Genomic DNA, 18471 nt, shown 5'->3' with positions numbered 1-18471 from the left:
TATAGGTACTAAGCTGTGTATACTGATAGAGGTTAGGTTTAGTGTTCATGTCAAATTACATCTGCGCTGTTAAGCTCAAGCTCAAGCTCAACACTGTTGATACGGTTGAAGGTAAAGGTTGAAGTAAAGGTGTCGTGGGTGGCTTTCACATGCCAAACCAGAGGTGATGGATCATGAGTGATCAATTTGCCATAACTGCAGATCTAGGAGCCAATACAAACAAAACATTGATTAAATAAAACAATTCAATCAATTCCAAATAGTCATACTTATAGCCGTAGATCTCGGCTATCTATGATATTATTCTCCTAGAACATGATACGTTAACTCAAGGTCATGGATGGTTGCTGTCAAGTTAGCGTCACTGTGGGGCCGATTATAGTGGAAGAAGCTCTCATCACTGCTTTCGTCATGACCGCCCACTCACTCCACTAACATCCAATCCAACCATCTCGTTCTCACATCGAGCTTCAGTATAGCTTCAGTCGCAGTCAGCCACGCCCACGAAGCTCCCCACCGGCCCAGAAGGCATCCAATTCCCGAATTGTCAATTGAATCCCGGATCTCATCTTGCTCGACGCGCTCTATACCATGGGCCTCCTCTCCTTGGTCGGCCTTCGTCGCCGCAATCAATGGGAGCCCATGACTCTCATCGACCATTTCATCTCATCACCTCTAACATACATCGCCTATTTATTCTATCACATCGTGCTCATTCTTCGCGGTCGCCCTTTCCTTCCGCCTCGCGATAAACCCGCTATTCGCGTCGTCTGTATCTCTGACACGCATGATCTCAAAGTCGACATTCCCAGGGGTGATATTCTCATCCATGCAGGCGATCTCACAGACTCAGGCACAGTAGAGGATATCCAGAAGCAACTCGACTGGCTCAAGGATCAGTCTCATCCCATCAAGATCGTCGTTGCTGGTAATCATGATAGCTGGTTTGACAAGAAGAGTCGTCCTGAGGTGGATGTGCGATCAGGTGCTAAACCTAACATGGACGGTCTCATTTATCTTGAGAGTGGTTTGACTGTGCAAAAGGTCAAGGGTCGAACAGTCAATATCTTCGGCGTGCCTGACATTCCGTCCATTGGTCCCAAAGAGTTTGCGTAAGTATCATTTTACTTCGTTGGAATAGTAAACTAATATCATGCTTCCAGTTTCCAATATGCTCCAGAGGATCATCCCTGGTTAAGCAAGGTGCCACCTCAAACCGATATCCTCATCACCCATTGTCCTCCGGTAAGATTAATAATAACCATGTTGTTGCAAGTCTTTCTATTTACACAGACCTAGAAACATCATCTCGACCTTGGTCTGGGCGACAGCAACCTTCTTCGCGAAGTCTGGCGCGTAAAGCCCCGTCTTCACGTCTTCGGTCACGTCCACTATGCATATGGTAAAGAATCCGTCTTTTTCGATAACTTCCAACAAACATATGAGCGTATCATGTCACGACCTCGTCGTGGTCCTATTCTAGATTTCATCCCCAATGAGGCCTGGCTTGATTATTTGCGCTTCCTTGCTCAAGGCCTCCATAGTATTGCGTGGAAATGGCTGATGTCAGGTCCCGGAAGCAATAATGGTAGCATGATGGTTAATGCTGCTCAGATGCATGGAAACTCGGGTAAGGCTAAGAGCAGGGCCGTTGTCGTTGAGATTTGAACACCATCTTTTATATACGAATATGGTCATGCAAACGTATCTGTTTCTTAACTATTAGATGACATCGCTGGAAGATAGAGAAAACTTGTTTAACTATGACATCGTGATATTATTCATATTAAGCTTTGATATGTCGTCAAAAGACAAAGGAAATCTCGACCATACATAGGAAAGAAAAGCCAACCAAGCCCCTACCGGCTATGTCTATGTTTTTGTGTATCATATGTTCCCATTATTAAATCCTTGTAAGAAGAAAGAATTAAATGAATCTTTTCGTCTCAAACCAACACCTCAGTCCCCTTATAGCGTTAGTGCCAGAATCACCATCGCTACGATAGCAAAGTACACAAACACATCATCTCTTCTCGACGGTGCTGCGGAGACAGCGATTGGTTCACTGGGTGCGCCAGGAGTTGGTGTAGCAAGAGTGACTGGAGTGTTTGGCTGTCCAGGAGATGGCACAGGAAGGATGCTCATCTGTACATCGACGTTAGAGATTGTGAGAACGACTGTTCGTCGAGCAGTCCTTGTCACGGTAGAGACCGAGTCTGTAGAGGAACCGTATGTGACTAGTTGAGTTGTGAGGTATGTAATCACAACAGTTGTAACCTCATCAGACTCTCCGTCTTCCGCACCGCCTCCCATACCGTTCGGCACCACAGGAGCAACGGTGGAGTTATGGGGCGGTTGTGCTGGATTGCCTCCATAAGGTGTGACACCCGCAGCAGCAGCATTTCCGGTCTGATGTGCTTGGTCTGTGTTTGCACCAGTGACAGTGATAGTGACAGAGATGGGGACAGTCAACGTAATGGTGTCTTCACCATTGGGTCCGCAACCATCACACTCGACAACCTTGGTCTCCATAGGCGGCTTGATCAGCTCAGGAGTCTCGCAGTAATCGCACTGCTCGTAGGACATAGTGACAATGTCTTCCTGGGGAACAAGCGATCCGGGGTTCGATGGCATGACAGTAAAGTATGTGATAGTGCTTGTAATAGGTTCTCGATTAGCATCAGCAAGAGCCCGAGTAGCCTCGAGAGCTGAACCGTCAGACGCAGTGCCAATAATCGCGACAGGAGAAATTTCTGCGTCAATGGCTGCGGCAACAGCAGTGTTTGTAGCCGCAACAGCCTCAAGGACTTCGTCAATATCAGTAGCATCGGAGCCAACAACTACCCTGATGTTCGTAGGTGCGGGAATATAGTCTCCCTCAGCGTCTGTACCATCCTGTTCGTCTGATCCGGTTTGTGCAGCTGAACCATCTTCATCCTCGTTGGTGTCATCTTGGTCGTCCGAGCCACCCTGTTCGTTCGAGCTCTCTTGGCTACCTGGCACTGTTGGTGAAGCTGATCCAGCAACTGATCCGCCGTTAATGTTGTCCGAGGCAGTCGAGTCAGCTGGTTCATCGGACTCTGAGCCATCTTGACTGTCACCGGAGCTGCCCTCCTGGTTGCTCCCTTGGTTACCACCCTGGCCAGCGCCATTACCAGCGGAAGGACTATCAGAGCCAGGTCCCATAGCAGGAGGAACTTCGGGTTGTCCAGCGTCAGAGATATCGGCATAGACCGTCAAAAGAATGTTGCTGGGCGCATCTTGACGAAGTAAAATACTTCGCCTGTATCCGGATCTAGTATTCTGAGTGACCATACCACCGCAGAACTGACCATCGTTACCAGGGCAGGGACGATTACATGAGGTCTCGTTGCGGACAGCACGAGTGTCACCGTCGAGCACAGAGGCGCAATAACAGGTTCTGTAAGGATGTTAGTTATTATCATTTGCAACCTGTTCAAACAAAACTTACCCTTCAAAGAGACCAATGTAAGTAAGGCCATTGCAAGCATCAATACACCGCTCGATGGTCATGTTATCGCTATCCGTAGCCAAGTTGAAGGTCTGGAAACCAGTCTGCGATCCAAAGCAGCCAAGGTATGAATAATCATCAACATTGGGTGGGTTGATAGATCGACCACCAGTAGCGACGGGGAGAGGGCTGACAGTAGGACTATCGGTGCCAGAACCAGGAATAGTAACAAAGACAGATGAGATGCCTGTCAGTGTAGTGGTCGTCGTGGGCTCCTCTGACTGAGTAGCCTGTTCCTTGCGCATGGAACTAGTAGTGAATGTGTTGTTGGAGAAAGATGCCGTTGGGAACATAGGGCTTCCTGACACTGGGGTGTTAATGCTGGACGGTCCAGGGACGATAACGTCCGTGGACGGTGTGGATGATGGAACAACAGGTGGAACGTCTCCTCCAAGACGAGTGTAGACATCAATGTAGCTAACATCAAAATATGCTTCCTCGAATGCAGTAGGGTTCTTTGCCACATATTCACGACAGGTTGGGGCAAGATTACGGCAAACCTCAGAGCTGGCCCAGGTACCTTCACCATAGTCGCCGCAGAAGTTCTAGTCATACCGGTCAGTAAGTCACTACCAGAATATAACGGGTATCACTTACAATGTTAAGAACAAGTCTCATGTCTCTGAAGTAGTCATTGACGTTGCACTTGGAACCACCAAACAGACTTTGAGGCAATCCCCATTTCTTAGGATCAGGTCGCTTGGCCACAATATCAGCGGGGATTGCTCCTCGTGGGAAGTGCCAGATCGAGATGTATTCTGAGTCCCACTCCATAGCATACACTCCTCCGCCGACAGCGTTGAAGCCATCGCCGTAGGAAGAAGTATCACTTTCAGGAGGGTTGAAACCACAACTGACATTGTCTGTCCCAACACCACAGTCTGCATCGCGAAGAATGCCAGAGTAGAGATTTGAGTCCGCGGGGTCTAGCATACAGCCTTCAGCCGTGTGTGCGGACATAATGTTGGTGTAGGCGAGGTTGGCACCCTCTAGGATATCTACCTCGCCATCTGTCGGCCACTCTCTGCTTCCATAGGCCCAGACTGCATATTAAGTTAGTCTAAATTTCCAATGCAGAGCGCAACATTGATCGACACTTACAGGCTGGCCAGGTACCACATTGAGAAATGGGCATGTGTGCGAAGTCTGCAATGAACAAGCCATATTGGTAGGAGTCTTTGCTTTCGAGTCGAACACTTGGTCGACCTTCATCCAACTCGTAAATGGTACGAGACTCAGGCCTTAGTCGGATATTTTCAGTGAATGGATCGACAGAGTATAACCCATTCACGAAGGCACCTCTCCGATCTTGATATCTATGCTGTTGTCAGTATCAAGTCATATTGACTCTCGATGGACAATCTCACTGTACGAATCCATTGGAAAGGTCTGTGCCATTGAACCAGTCGAAACCAGAGAGTAGAGATTCTCCTATGAAGGAGGTAGTCAGTGAGTAAGCCATCGTGTATCACGCAGAGACAATGATACGAGATGAGAACAAAAGTTTTAAAGTTGATAGAAGAGAATGAGTCGTTTCATCTTGAACAACCGCGGGCAGCAGAGCATCTTTTAATTCTTTTGCGGTCTATTGCCTGACACGGCGAACACCACCCGCATATGGAATTCAGTAGTGGTTGGAAAGCGACTGAAAGCATGCGATCTCACGGTAGACAGTCTTGACGCTATTCTGAGACACCACGAGGATGTTGGCTAAACCAATAGTATTGTGAAGGGTCTGGTGAAGAGAATGCAATGCTTTGCATTAGCTCGCCATTGTATCCGTGACCATGTCGCAGATTGCCACAGAGAAGCAGTGGTCGACCTCTCTATGCGCCATCTTATACATTCCATTGATATCACCCTCTATCCCAGAGTGTGGCTGGCTTCTGAATCGCCTCAATGCGGCGGAAATTAAGGTGAGTCACCGAGCGGTTGGCGTTGACGATAGCGTGTCGATGCAGGTACAGCAGACGTTTGATGAAACAGGGAGACACGAATGCATTCCGAAGCCGAGAGATTCAATTATGATAGCATCCCGCATCGAGAAAGTGGTCATGTTGGTTGAATTAAATATAAAGGGTGAGACATCCAAGACCACCCTGGGTATCGAAAATTGCGCGCCGATTTCGAGAAACAATCTCCTTGTGTGACGCATGCAGTAAGTATTGTACAGTAAATGTCGTTTTCTCTATACCATTATTCGCCTCAGGCCTTCAGTTCCTCCTAGAACCCTTCTTCCTGTGACTGCGCATCTCCCTTGGCCACTCTCCCATTTGCCCTCGCGCGTCTCCATAAAATCCTCCTGCTTCTGATGCTGACCCTCGATCCATTTGTGGATACACGTGTAGCAATAAACGACACCGGTCTGGCACGCTGTGGGAGTAACGATCTCATCGACACAAATGGGGCACAATGATGAATCGCTGGGAAAGGGAACAGTATAGACAGGAAGAAGCGAGGGAGTGGCGATGGGCGCATTCTCAGCCGAAGGGGTTGCATCTCCCTCTTCATTCGACTCTTCTTTCTTTTCTGTCTTCTTCTTATCAGATCCTCCCTTGCCATCTGCCGATATCACGGGCGGGGGCAAATCAACAGTCTCTGTCGCTTTTCGCGAAAGTTGCTTTGCGAAATCTGACTGATACCACCATTCCAAAAATTTGAGCGCGAAAATACTTGTTGGTAGCAAAATGGACAAGCTTGACAAAACGCGAGGACCCATTTCACGGGGATTCAACAGCGATCGCCAACCCGGTGTGTGTCCTGTCTTGGGTGTTTGCGTCAAGGCTTCAATCGCCTGGTAGTCCGCTCCTGACATTCTTCGTATACGTGTTCCTATTAGCCACATGAGAGGGCTGTGATATTTGCTTCCATCAAACAGGTACGCCACGTTGAAAGCAAGCATTGCAAAGTAATAACCAGCATTAACGCTGGGGTATATGTTCCTCAAGAACCATCGGTAGTAGTATAGGAATCGATCGCGAAGCGTCGGGTTGTCTGGCATTCGCGTGTATGCCGCGCCCAGAAGCGCCCTTGGCGCATTCACCTCGTAGCTCTCGTCCAGCTTTCGCTTCAGATAAGGGATGCCCACGATAATGAGCAGATTCTTCCAGACGTCCTTAGTTGTGAGTTTTAGAGTCTCGCGCACGATAGCGGGCGATGACATGCTCGCGCGCGGAACCTCAGCATGGAGGCCCTTTTCGCGCTTGAGGCCATAGAAGTGCTCTGTGAATGAGCCACCTCTTGTGCGCAAATAATGCCGCTCAACGAGCAGCATAACTCCCGCATATATCTCATCGAAGGAGTTCAGTATTCTTAGAAGATATCGTGGGTGTCGATGCGTCGCGATAGTGAGGAGATAACGGAGAGTCGGCGGAAGAAGGGCGTTAAGCTGTTGCTCGGAGAGAACTTCGAAGAGCGAAGGCTTCTGCTCATCGAAGGTACCCCTGAGGGCGGTAACAAACTCCATTGTCACGGATTAGATGGATTACGAATTACAATTGATGGCGATAAATGCAAAGATAGGTGAATAAGGGACGGAAGTTGAAGAAGGAGGCCGATCTAGAGTGGAGTTGAAATTGTTAGCGACCCCAGATTATTGCGATAACGGGCGGATTGCCGCTTGTGACGTCGGATTGGTTCTCCGAACTGCCCACTGCCTCGGCTTGTCTTCTGGCTTCTGGGGTAGTTGCGCTGGGTTAACTGAATTGGGTAATAACAAGCAACATTGCAATGAACCGAGGTATTCTTCTGTAACAACAATAGACCTTGATTAACTTGTCTCCTCAATTTGATTTCATATTGATCTATCGTGTTGGCTAGGTATTATATTGCTTACCATCTTTGCTTACGATTACCTGCTTGTGTTTACACATCCCCTGGATACAACATGTCACAATCCAAAGCCATAGATAATTTCCACAAGGCCATAGAGGAGGGCAGTCCTGAGGAAAAGGTCAGAGCATGGCTTCAACTCACACGCGATGAAAGTGGGCATTCCAAGCAAGGGGTAATTGTCTCCATCTACAACTATGCATCGACTTTCTAACATTGATTCAGGACTGGATGAACACCCTCATTCCTCACCTTGAACTTGTCTCCAGTAACGTCGAAGGGCCTCACCCATCTTGTGTATTCTCATACACAGTCCAGCCCGACAATTGCAACCGTCTACAAAACCTCCACGGTGGTTGCGCTGCTACTCTCTTTGACTGGTGCACAACGTTACCTATTGCTCTGGTGAATAAGCCTGGTTTCTGGCAGCATCTGGGTGTAAGCCGAACACTCAACGTTACATATATGCGACCGGTTCCTGTTGGAACTGAAGTGCTCATTGAATGTTCAATTACTCAAATTGGGCGGAAACTGGCGTCTCTGCATGGTTCCATGAGGAGGAGAAAGGATAACCTACTGCTCGCGACCGCTGAACATGGCAAAGTTAATATTGATGCCGACTTGGCTAAGATTTAAAGGGAACACGTTGATTGGGGGGAGTTTAGATGATAGCGACAAGAGTTTAGACATCGATTGTTTAGAATTTATATCGTTTGCTTATTTCTGTGCCGTTGCCAACGGATACGTATTAAGTTACTTACCGCGTATGGGTAAAACAAATAGATTGACTACTTTCATGAGTCACTCTTCTCCTGGAATGACCGCTACAGATAACTCATGAGAGGAAAGAGACCTTAACTATAGTAGATATATTCATACAACGTTCGTTCATTCATACTTTATTTGACACTTATCGATCTTCTCTTGGATGATATAGGGTAGGCGGCGTTCTGAGCGGGAATTATCCCCACATAAGCTTAACTCCGACGCCGTCTCAGTGCCGCAGTGCGTGCAGCAGGTACATCCTAAAGCGTACCTACCGTTATTAAGCTTCCCGTCGGCCTTCTATATCGTCATTACAATAAATAGCAGCCTCATTTGAGTCACCTCAACCCTATCAAATACAACTCTTATCATATCATAACAAGAGTCCAAGATCAAAGAATGGACGAACCGCCTTCTGGTCAACCGATTCTGCAGCTCCCGACCGAGATCCTACATCATATACTGCAATGGGTTGAACCGGCCGACTTGATGCGACTGCCCCGCGTCTGTTCCGCCTTCAAGAGTATCACAAACTCCAATAAGCTCTATCGCGATGTCTATCTAAATCAACTGGTATGAAGACTCCCTGCAAGAAATAATGGGAGAATGCTAATGAGTCAGGATGAACCAACTGACTCCAAGTTGGACTACGAGAAAGAGATTCGAAATTTGGTCAAACTCGAGAGAATATGTACCAGTGAAGAAGTGTACATGCAGGTAAGATGAATCTCACTCCAAATCAACCACGACTTATACTGATAAGCGCATAGAAATCGCAACTTGATTTTGTTCACGATACTGTCATTCGTTTACTCAAGAATGCTTCTCCTTCTTCAGACGACACAACCACCTTTTCTCAAACCCAGGCCCCATCGCGGAATGCGGCTCGTCTTCAAGGCCTTTTCACTAAGAACGAAACAGTAGAGACATTTCTGCAAGGCTCGTCGCTCTTCAATCGTCTGCGAGCTGATGCTCGCCAAGTCAACCGAGATGGCACTTCTGCACCAACTTCAACTGATAATGCTCACCGTGCTCTTCAACAAAAGAGCGCTCATCTTCACTGCTTATACTCAAAACCGATTCTCAACGTTGGCCGTCTTCGTTCAACTAGGACCTATCCTTTCGCTTGCTCAAAGGTTTACGATCTACGCCAATATACCGAAAGAACGGGCTGGGGACCCTTCATGAACGATGGATCATTCAATGTTGATTGGGAAAAGGTTGAGGCCATCCTAATCGTTCTAGGACACAACATCGGCTCAAGACGCCTAGTGGCACGCATATTCGGCGAGGTTTGGGACAGTCCGTTTTCGGGTTCATTTGCCAACAGTTTCATGGCTCCCCCACCTCGCGACATAACCTCACTCGAGGCCAGGGACCCTTATGGCGTCACAGGCACATGGTACCGCGTTCGTTGGCCCCCAATGATATTATCGTGTCAAGCAATCGTTTTGAGGTACTCGGGCTAACAGATAAGGTTCCAGATTGTTTGCTTCCTTGACTACAGTGACTTCTTCGCCTTCAACTTTGGTGATCGTGATCTCATCGCTCCTGATGCACCACGACATACACTAGACGTGGGGGAAGCGACTCGTCTCATTATGATGCGAATTCATGTTACGTCTATAGAGGAACCGGGGCCAGAAGATGGAAAAGATCTGCCTGTTGTCCACTTCCAAGGCGTGTCTCGTTCCTTGGACGATTCATTTGATAACAATGCAAATTCTGACATCCGAGGTAAGAAGATTTACACACTATCAGCGATGCATTTGAGAAGTATACAGCCACAACTAACACGACGCATTCGGCGTCAAAGGTACCGCACGCTTAACGAAAGAAGGCGAAGTGAGATGGACAACATTCTCGGTTTTCCACGGTATCGAGCGCTGGCGCAGTGAAGGTATCCAGATCGGCGGTGTCCGTTCCGCTCGTGGCATTGTAGGAAACTGGTTTGATCGGTACGGGCTCACAAAATATCGGATGATAAGAAGCTAACAATATCCTCAGTGACTACGACGTTCACGGTCCTGCCGGACCCACGGCTTTTTGGAAGGGTGCTACACTTGAGCAAGTCGCAAGCATGGAGGACGACTTACTACCCAACGACTTCTTCCTGCCGTATGGCGCACTCATCTACGACTCTGAGACTGACCCAGAAGGGGATATGCCATACAGTGGCGAGGATGATGAAGAAGAAGAGGAAGATGATGAAATGACAGGTTTAGCAGTGGCAGCGGAGCTGTCAGATCTCATTCAAGATGCAAGTCTTCCCTTGGAAGATAGTTTGGCAAACGATCAAGCTTTGAACTAATGCCGCAGATGTACTCAAGCCGGGAGCAGATGGTGTTTTCAGGGATTTTATTGAAGCTTGATTGCTCATAATCTAGTATTTTGCGGGTTGGGCATGTTTTTGTTACCAGTTTCGCATGTTACATGAGTGTTGTACTTGCATATTCGAAGTAAGACACAGGATAGTCTTACGGACACAGTACTGGATCATGGTGGCCCCCAAGGTGGTGGTGATATAGAAATTGTGAACCTATCCAACGACTTGAGCTGATTCGGAGACCAGTTGATAACAACTTATGAAGTGCAACTCCCGTACTGAGCGAACTAGGACCCGAGTGAACCACAGCAAGGGCGCTGGGATGACGAGTATGTGACAAGGGAAAAACATATTCCCAAGCATATCAAGGGAAACAAAATACCTTGATTTGCTGTTTCCCCTTGATATCAACTTGTCATCGACACAATCATTTCGGAACACCATCGCCCAATCATACCAAGATAATCGGTCACAAAAGCCTGCCGTGTAACGGAAAAACACGACGCAAATCTTCCAAAAACATGCTTGTATCCCATCTTCGGCTCGGTGAGTTAATGCTACCTCAAGCAATCGCTCCGAAGCCCGAAGACGGATACCGACATGAATCGAACAACCTTGATAAACTACTTTATCTTTCTCTTTATCTTCGTGCCTAGATTCTCTGATTCGCGTCTGAAGATTGATGGCAGCTTGACCTCTCGTGTTTGACGATCCACGACAAATTGCCCTCTTGTTTGCGGGTGTGCCTAGGGGCTTCGCATATCCAGCTTTGCGGAAACAGACAATCAGTCATAGGCGAGAATAAGGGGGTATAAAGCTGGCTGGAATTCCTCTGCAGCCTGATCTCTTACCATATAGATTCATTCGCTGTTAACCTTAACTTCGAACCGAACGATTCGCCTCGAAATCGCACGCAACAGAATTGACACGAAACAAGCGAAGATTCAGACGCCAAGATGAAAATATCGAGGAAACAGCGGCTTATATTCACGATATGCATATCCTTCTCGTTCTTTGCCGCTGAACTGTCAGGTCAGTTTTCCCTCATAATGCTGCTGAAGAGTTCGGATGTTGACACCGATGTAGTTGGTTTCTACACGCATTCCATTGCACTCATTGCCGACGCCTTTCACTACGTACGCACCAATCCTTCCTCTAGAATACCAGTTCAAATCTGACGACTAGTAGCTCAGCGACCTCATAGGAATAATCGTCGCCCTGGTCGCGTTGATGGTGAGTTGGCATGCTTCAGCTTAAGTGTTTGGTAGTTAATCAAGTCAGTTGCAAGAGCGAGCGAAACCAGCACCGCAGGAGTACACATATGGTTGGCAACGAGCGACGATACTGGGTGCCTTTTTCAACGGCGTGTTTCTTCTGGCGCTAGGCGTCAGTATTATGGTGCAGGCCATCGAACGATTCGTGAACATCACACGCGATAGTAAGTGTTGGAGGGTATAGTGGCTGATCAGTACTGATTTTGGAATTGCTAGATGTGCACGTCGAAGAACCGAAATGGATTCTGATAGTCGGTAGTGCCGGTCTAGCTCTGAATATCTTGGTTCTATCTTTCCTTCATGGTGGGAAATATGTCCCTCGATCTTGAAGTCTTTCGCTAACTTGTTACTCTAGAGCATGATCATGATCATGGTCACCATGGGCATGGACAGCATGGACACTGTGATGCGGAGCAACATCAAGATGCAGGAACAACTCGCGATACGGCCAGTGTGTGCGAGACCCCTTTGACGCCTGTAGGTATTGCCTCAAGATACAGAGTATAAGTGTCGATGTTGACCATGACTTAGACTACAAGCAGCCACTATGAACACAAACACACGTCAGTAGTCACCAAGTCCCCTGGCAGAGACCTGGGCATGCTAGGCGTTTTTATTCATGTCTTGGGAGATGCCATCAACAACATTGGAGTCATCATCGCAGCTGTCATCATCTGGAAAGTTGAAGGCGAAGGACGATACTATGCGGACCCTGCGGTTGGAGTTTTTATCTCGATCATGATTCTTCTTTCGGCCGTACCACTCGTCAAGAACAGCGGTGCTATTCTACTACAAACTACACCAACAGGCATCAATCTCGACGATGTTAAACATGACATTGAGAAGGTGATAGCAAATTCTTATCTCCAATGGCAATTACGCTTCACAGGTCTATGGTTCGACTAACAGGCTCGCAGATAACCGGAATCGAGTCGGTACACGAGCTGCATATCTGGCGACTGGATCAACGCAAATCTGTCGCCTCCGCCCACATCGTCGTCGACGACAGAACCCTTGAGGGCTTTGCGGACAAGGCAAAGATCATCATGGAGTGTCTCCACGCCTACGGAGTTCACTCAGCAACCCTACAGCCTGAAATCCTCGCCTCAAGCCCCGTGACCATGTCTGACAGCGGCCCAGAGTCTCCGGTAACGTCGATCGAAGCCAATCACAGAACACTCACCAGTCGGCGACGACGAGGAGGCGAAATGAACTGCCAATTGATTTGTGGAAGCTTGTGTGATGGGCTGAGGTGCTGTGCGTCGATATGAAGATCCAGTGATCAGTGATCGGCGGTCTCGACGTCGCTTACTGTTTCGTATGGGACCAGAGTGCTCGATGCGGAATGAAAGGACGACGGTAGAGGGGCTGAGGGGATAGAGGGGCTTGAGAGGGGTTGGACCCTGAAGACTCGACTGAAAGTTTGAAGTTGACAATTCTGTCATGCCGCCGCGCTAAGAGAGGAGGGAGACCCCTGGAAGAAGTTACGCCAGCAAAGTGTGATTCGGCTTTTGCCGTCGTGTAGGCAAGGCGTCGATAGATCACAGTCGACTAGGCAAACAGAAGTCTTTGAGTAAAAAATATCAATTAGCCTAACTAACGGGTGAAGCCGGGGAAGCGTCGAAGAAGCTGTAACATATTGCCTCAAAAACGGGGTGATTTGAGTTGCAAGATGAGGGGTTTACACTTGTAGACCTTTCTCATGATACAAGTCTTTATTAGAAAGCAAGTATTTCTCATGTGTTACTATTGTATCTGCTATCGTCAGCCGCAACCACATGTCGTGAATAAGGCAGTGAGGTGCATATTCTGGTATTCCCAAAGGATTGGACCCTTGATGATTGACAGTCAGCCTCATGATGGAATATGCACCAGTGGCACCACTCGTCCTGGACCCTTGAAGATGCGACGAGGTGCTAACCTTAGAAAGGAAAAGCCTGGGGGTCACGCATTAACAGATCTGAGGCCAACCATCACCCAAGCGCTGTAGCACGGTACATGGCGTACAAGCATGGAAAAGCCAAGAAGACCATGCCATGATGGTGGTAAACATGGAGCGCGGTGAACGAGGGGCCTAGCGTTGCATCAAAGACAGGCAGGCAAATTAGTAATGATATGTACAGTAGGTACTTGTACGTATTGGAGAGTTGTAGAGGTGATGGCTGATGGATGCTTTGCTGTCACAAGTCAGCTGGTCATTTCAGTGAGACGGTCAAGGGACGGCCCGCCCATGACTAGTCTGCCCAGGCCAATAACAGAAGACGTCGAACTGTAATAAAGTACTGTTGTCAAAGAGGTGAGCTATTGCAACCCTTCCCCGTGACCCCAAGAGGTCTTCGTCGAGTAACATTTGCCGGCAAAAGTATCCTATAATACGGTCTGTATATGGATGGCTGAATCTGTGCCATGTGATCAGACACGGTCAAGCAGCACAACATTCTGTATGTGGCAGCTGTCTCTTGCTGATCTGCTGCCCTACCAGTAATTTAACCAATGTCACACATCTGAAGCCGCTGATCCTGTAACTGCAACACAATTCTGTGTGGGGGAATTGGCCAAATTCCGATCGAGTATACCCTACACTACCGTAACCCAGCAAATGCAAATGCAAAACGTAAATCCGAGACGATGATCCGAATGCAATCTTTGCTTGGCCTTGCCCTGGGCCTTCAACCTTACCCAACCCAAGCAGCCGGAGGAAGATATAGCAGGGATTCTGGTTGGTGAAAAGAGTACTCGTACTCTGTACTGTGGGAAAAAGAGGTTCCTCGACCGAGATGTGATGTGACCTGTAACAAGAGCAGGGATGAGCAGAAAAAGCTCATGCGGACCGCTCCACGCGCGCGTGCCCGCGAAGAAATGATTTTTCAGAAAATGACAGCAAGGGTCTTTGTGAAGCAATTTCTGGTGATCCGTAGCTTAACTGGCTTGGGCAACTCGGAGTTGTCTCTGCTTCGGCAAATGTTAGTACTGCGGGACTAGACTGTGGGTTAGGGGCGGTCGGTTGGCAAGTGGCCGTTGCTGCGCGCGAGGATCCTTGTTTCTTTTTTTTTCTGCAGCTCATCTGTCACAGCAGACAGCCTAAAAGCATAGCTTAGCTGATGGGCAGTAACAAAGTCTTGGGCGGTGAGACGAGGCGTTGTAAAGGACGATAGAGGAGGGTCGAGGATGAAGGTGGAGAGACTCTGTGGTGGAGTTTGTGGAGGTTTCAAAAACCCACACGTGATGAACGCCATGGCAGTAATGGAATTGTTCGATTGGTGACTGGAACTTGTAAGCAGTTCCAAAGAGTATCAAAAAATGATATATCGAATCCTAAATCTTGGAAAGAAACTCAATTACCTTGCAAGACAATTATAATATGTATGCACTAAAAAAGGGAGTTGACGAAGCAACCTCTTACTCGAGGGAGAAAACTACCGCCCAGAAGATGATAACAACTAAAACACCAGCCACGATAGTCAATATACTAACAATGCAGCTATTCATACTAAGACTAGCCACAGTCATACGTAGCCGCTGGATCATCCAGACCGGCATTTACATCTCGCGGTAGGATCAGATAGGAACTCAGATCGTAGCACGATAGTAGGCTGGAGGCATCTTGTGGCCGCATATTGTTAACCGCTTGCAGCTGCAGCCACCGAGCAGGAAGCTCAAAAGGGACTGACAACGAATCTGAATCTTGTTTATATATGCGAATAGCCTAGGAGAGGTAACCTTCGCGCTGACAGCTCAGAGATATATATCAACGCCAGCGTCATTCTCGTGCATCTTGTTCATCATCGTACCGGTCTTGAGTTTATTCGCCGTGTAATAATATGATCTACCTGCGATAAACCGCAGTAGCTGCACAGACCCGGAGTCCGGGCAGAAGTTCCTCTTCACCGACAAGAAGGCGAGAGATAGGCAAGATACTGAGCCTTTGGGGACTGTATACTCCCGTCTCAGTGCTTTTCCCGCGCACAATAACATACGGATAGGTAGTCTAGGTGGTTGCAGTGGCTCGCTTACGGGATGAAGATCGACAGTCCAGACCTCGTGTGAGTGCTGGGTCTTGTCTGGGCATTTCATTGCTTTGACCTGGCTTGGTTTGACTTACAGGACAGCCTCAATAGCCGAGTCTCCAATTTGAACCGAGAGTATCATTGCTGTCACTGGACTATTCGTAAAGTTGTCGAGGTTATTGTATGAGTCATTGCAATGTGCAATGGTCTGAAGTTGGGCATACAATGTGCTGTACAGTACAGCAAGTTAAGGTGCCTGTAGATCCCTAATTGAGGGGAAAGACAGAAGGCTAGGTGCTTATCGCGGGGCATTTTCATGGTGTAACCCCGCGAGGCAAAAATCATCTGTCCAATGGCTCACTTCTCTTTTATTTTCCATGGATCTATTTCATGTGCAAGCGGCCGTTAGGGTCGAGGCCTCAGACATGGACACTAACATGATGTCGGTTAGTTATTCTACCCAAGTTAGTTGCCTTACAGACTACGGATAGAGTGATTGATTTACCTTGGTAAAGGGTTTTTAAACCGAGGTCTTGAGCCGAGGTGAATGAGAGTCTAGAATATACAGCCTACTGTACTGACTAGAGGAATGACATTCAATTCGATAGTCTAGAAGGATACAGATATCTAGACACATGACTCTTGAGACTCAGAAATTCAGAACATTTGGATTATTACCAAGCATTGGCTCGGGCCATCGGGAGCCTCGTTGATCGAAAAGCCCGATACGATATTTAAACGAGGAACTAAGGAATAGGCGAGAGTGTCTTGCGTAATTCTCTTGTTTATTATTGTACAGTACAGGTCCATGTCTGGCATGGCGACATGTCTTGGCAGAATGTCATCCAATGTCATGTAAAAGGGGCATATCCATATCTTGATAGAAACGAGTCAAGTTCGTCACATCAAGATGGAGATGGTTCATGAATCGAACCCGAGTTATCCGTAGTGAAGGAGTATTTCTGCTTTGCTTATTACGTACAGTTTGTATAGAAACAAACAGCTGACGGAGTTGCCGGGAGGCTTTTAGTTTGTTCCCCTCTGCCTCTCTTCTTCCTTACCAAATAATTTACCATAAATTACTCATACTACCACAGCAGTTGAAGAACTAAGAATTTAGTGGGAAAGAAGACGAAGAAGAAAGAAGTAAAAGAAAGAAAGAGACCTCTTGTCATCACACCACCAAATTCATCTCGGAGCCGACTTTTTGTTGTACTAAAAACTCAAGTCAAGTAAAAAGTACGTACAGCGCACAGCGCACAGCACCAACACACCAAAAGACCTCAAGCTGCATGTGCTGGGCTGCTACCGCATGTACAATAGCGTCATGCGTACGGTGCACGTTTACTAGAACCAATAGAAGCCCAAGCTATGCAAAGGTTCAAGGTATGATGCCGATAGCGGCTTTGCATTTGCGTGCGTTGGTGATGGCATTGTGATGATGACCAGCAAAAGACGCGATGAGACTACTGTAGAGTCAAGGTCAAGGACAAGGACAGTAACTGCCGTACAACTTCGCTTCATCAAAAACTGTTGAGCTGCGATGCTACTGTACGCGATCGATGTCAGTTATTCTGACGGTATGTATGTTCTCACCGGTCAAAGCCTTATCACTCATCCATGTAACACAAGCTTTATTATAATTCGCCTATTAATCTTCAACTCAGGTACGTATTGATGATCGCTCTCATGTACAAGCCCGTCAAAGTAAAGTAGAGCAAAGCAACGCACGAGACAACAACAGAACAAGAAGACAAGGTGTTGTTGTTGATTGCGGTACCGTCATGTTCCCATGGCGTTCTTTAGCCGACTACTGTAACTGCGCTACTCGAGGCTTGGCCCTGTCTTCGGCACCTTAACCTCGAAACTTGACTAGACTAGGTAGTTTGTTGGATGGATGACGGTAGTTGACGAGAGATCGGTTGGGCTGAATTTTGAGAGAAGGGGAGAGTTGTCAAGGATGGCCTGTGTTGGTGATAATTATCAAGTTATGATGGTCGGCGTATTCGCAAATTGCCAACATCGTGAGTTTATGGCTGTGTTGTGTTGTAGTCAAGCATGTCAGAGATGACTGACTAACTGCCCGATGGACCACCCATCACGGAGAGTTTATTAATGGAGCAGCCCAGGCTTACAGATGCCTACACAGCTACTGGACATGCAGTCAAGGGAGACAGAGCACAAGCCATTCAAATGTCAGAGCACCTCAGAGTTCCACTATCGTGACCGTCGCCATGGTATTCACTCGAGGCCCTGACCTTGACCTTGACCTAGACCTGGGACTTGGCTGACCTGGCACGTAGTCAACTCAACCCCAGTATCAGGTTCAAGAGTATCTGAATCACTGATAAACAATGAGGCCTGATTAATCAAGCAATGTATTATTGTGTATGTACTTTGGAACTCGTGAGTACTGCTGCAGTACCCTCAAGTCTTGGGGCCCTTGGGTACTGTACTGTACCGTACCGTACCGGGAAGACCCTGGTCGGGGGCCCGACGACTGTCGATTCAATGGTTGCTTTCACCGCAACTTGAGAGCCAGGGATTCAAAAGTAAAGGATGCCTTTTGTTACATACAAGGTGTCTGCTATTCCTGTCTAATGAGTTCATCCTAGACATTTTGTCTTTTAACTTCCCTCTGAAGTCATAACTATTTTTCGTTTGGCCTTGTTTCTCGTCCCGGTCATCGTCCAGGGCCAGAGTAAGAGGCCGAGAAGTGTTCCATTCGCCTCCATC

The 18471-nt window shown here is 47.6% G+C and overlaps 5 protein-coding genes across 5 annotated transcripts; 4 read left to right on the top strand and 1 right to left on the bottom strand.

The window, feature by feature from the left end:
• Positions 1-276: 276 nt before the first annotated feature.
• B0J16DRAFT_417098 (Metallo-dependent phosphatase-like protein) lies at positions 277-1789 on the top strand. Its single transcript, XM_046133656.1, has 3 exons — positions 277-1112; positions 1164-1245; positions 1300-1789. The coding sequence occupies exons 1-3, from the start codon at positions 592-594 to the stop codon at positions 1666-1668; spliced, it is 972 nt and encodes a 323-aa protein (XP_045980009.1). The 5' UTR covers positions 277-591; the 3' UTR covers positions 1669-1789.
• Positions 1790-7088, bottom strand: B0J16DRAFT_417097 (Pex12 amino terminal region-domain-containing protein). Its single transcript, XM_046133655.1, has 6 exons — positions 5798-7088; positions 4900-4963; positions 4634-4848; positions 4130-4575; positions 3473-4077; positions 1790-3421 (listed from the first exon to the last, which is right to left on the bottom strand). Exons 1-6 carry the CDS (start codon positions 6996-6998, stop codon positions 1969-1971), a joined length of 3984 nt encoding a protein of 1327 aa, XP_045980008.1. The 5' UTR covers positions 6999-7088; the 3' UTR covers positions 1790-1968.
• Positions 7089-7260: 172 nt separating this feature from the next.
• Positions 7261-8055, top strand: B0J16DRAFT_346903 (HotDog domain-containing protein). The gene is made up of 2 exons (XM_046128504.1): positions 7261-7538; positions 7589-8055. The coding sequence occupies exons 1-2, from the start codon at positions 7419-7421 to the stop codon at positions 7997-7999; spliced, it is 531 nt and encodes a 176-aa protein (XP_045980007.1). The 5' UTR covers positions 7261-7418; the 3' UTR covers positions 8000-8055.
• A 347-nt stretch (positions 8056-8402) lies between these two features.
• B0J16DRAFT_170764 (uncharacterized protein) lies at positions 8403-10553 on the top strand. Its single transcript, XM_046122414.1, has 6 exons — positions 8403-8701; positions 8750-8845; positions 8899-9537; positions 9613-9865; positions 9945-10086; positions 10136-10553. Exons 1-6 carry the CDS (start codon positions 8528-8530, stop codon positions 10437-10439), a joined length of 1608 nt encoding a protein of 535 aa, XP_045980006.1. The 5' UTR covers positions 8403-8527; the 3' UTR covers positions 10440-10553.
• A 372-nt stretch (positions 10554-10925) lies between these two features.
• On the top strand, positions 10926-13215 carry B0J16DRAFT_170850 (cation efflux protein). The gene is made up of 8 exons (XM_046122415.1): positions 10926-11486; positions 11541-11590; positions 11643-11687; positions 11736-11892; positions 11945-12031; positions 12084-12205; positions 12260-12574; positions 12646-13215. Exons 1-8 carry the CDS (start codon positions 11411-11413, stop codon positions 12997-12999), a joined length of 1206 nt encoding a protein of 401 aa, XP_045980005.1. The 5' UTR covers positions 10926-11410; the 3' UTR covers positions 13000-13215.
• The last annotated feature ends 5256 nt before the right edge of the window (positions 13216-18471 follow it).

The sequence above is a fragment of the Fusarium flagelliforme genome (genome assembly GCF_020744385.1).
Source record: "Fusarium flagelliforme strain FIESC 12 MPI-CAGE-AA-0113 chromosome Unknown B0J16scaffold_6, whole genome shotgun sequence".
NCBI lineage: Eukaryota > Fungi > Ascomycota > Sordariomycetes > Hypocreales > Nectriaceae > Fusarium > Fusarium flagelliforme.
The sequence above is the reverse complement of the archived record's forward strand: the minus strand, read 5'-3'. Positions and strand labels throughout refer to the sequence as shown.

What these genes read in the sequence shown, in the direction of transcription:
- B0J16DRAFT_417097 (XM_046133655.1), bottom strand. Translation starts at nt 6,998, where the DNA reads ATGGAGTTTGTTACCGCCCTCAGGGGTACCTTCGATGAGCAGAAGCCT. An exon ending in ATGTGGTACCTGGCCAGCCT is followed by an intron (nt 4,576 to 4,633) that starts GTAAGTGTCGAT and finishes CTTAATATGCAG; the next exon opens with TCTGGGCCTATGGAAGCAGA. An exon ending in TACATTGGTCTCTTTGAAGG is followed by an intron (nt 3,422 to 3,472) that starts GTAAGTTTTGTT and finishes ACATCCTTACAG; the next exon opens with AACCTGTTATTGCGCCTCTG.
- B0J16DRAFT_417098 (XM_046133656.1), top strand. Translation starts at nt 592, where the DNA reads ATGGGCCTCCTCTCCTTGGTCGGCCTTCGTCGCCGCAATCAATGGGAG. An exon ending in ATTGGTCCCAAAGAGTTTGC is followed by an intron (nt 1,113 to 1,163) that starts GTAAGTATCATT and finishes TCATGCTTCCAG; the next exon opens with TTTCCAATATGCTCCAGAGG. An exon ending in TCATCACCCATTGTCCTCCG is followed by an intron (nt 1,246 to 1,299) that starts GTAAGATTAATA and finishes ACACAGACCTAG; the next exon opens with AAACATCATCTCGACCTTGG.
- B0J16DRAFT_170850 (XM_046122415.1), top strand. Translation starts at nt 11,411, where the DNA reads ATGAAAATATCGAGGAAACAGCGGCTTATATTCACGATATGCATATCC. An exon ending in CTTTGCCGCTGAACTGTCAG is followed by an intron (nt 11,487 to 11,540) that starts GTCAGTTTTCCC and finishes ACACCGATGTAG; the next exon opens with TTGGTTTCTACACGCATTCC. An exon ending in CGTGAACATCACACGCGATA is followed by an intron (nt 11,893 to 11,944) that starts GTAAGTGTTGGA and finishes TGGAATTGCTAG; the next exon opens with ATGTGCACGTCGAAGAACCG.
- B0J16DRAFT_170764 (XM_046122414.1), top strand. Translation starts at nt 8,528, where the DNA reads ATGGACGAACCGCCTTCTGGTCAACCGATTCTGCAGCTCCCGACCGAG. An exon ending in TGCAAATTCTGACATCCGAG is followed by an intron (nt 9,866 to 9,944) that starts GTAAGAAGATTT and finishes TCGGCGTCAAAG; the next exon opens with GTACCGCACGCTTAACGAAA. An exon ending in GTAGGAAACTGGTTTGATCG is followed by an intron (nt 10,087 to 10,135) that starts GTACGGGCTCAC and finishes CAATATCCTCAG; the next exon opens with TGACTACGACGTTCACGGTC.
- B0J16DRAFT_346903 (XM_046128504.1), top strand. Translation starts at nt 7,419, where the DNA reads ATGTCACAATCCAAAGCCATAGATAATTTCCACAAGGCCATAGAGGAG. An exon ending in GTGGGCATTCCAAGCAAGGG is followed by an intron (nt 7,539 to 7,588) that starts GTAATTGTCTCC and finishes ACATTGATTCAG; the next exon opens with GACTGGATGAACACCCTCAT.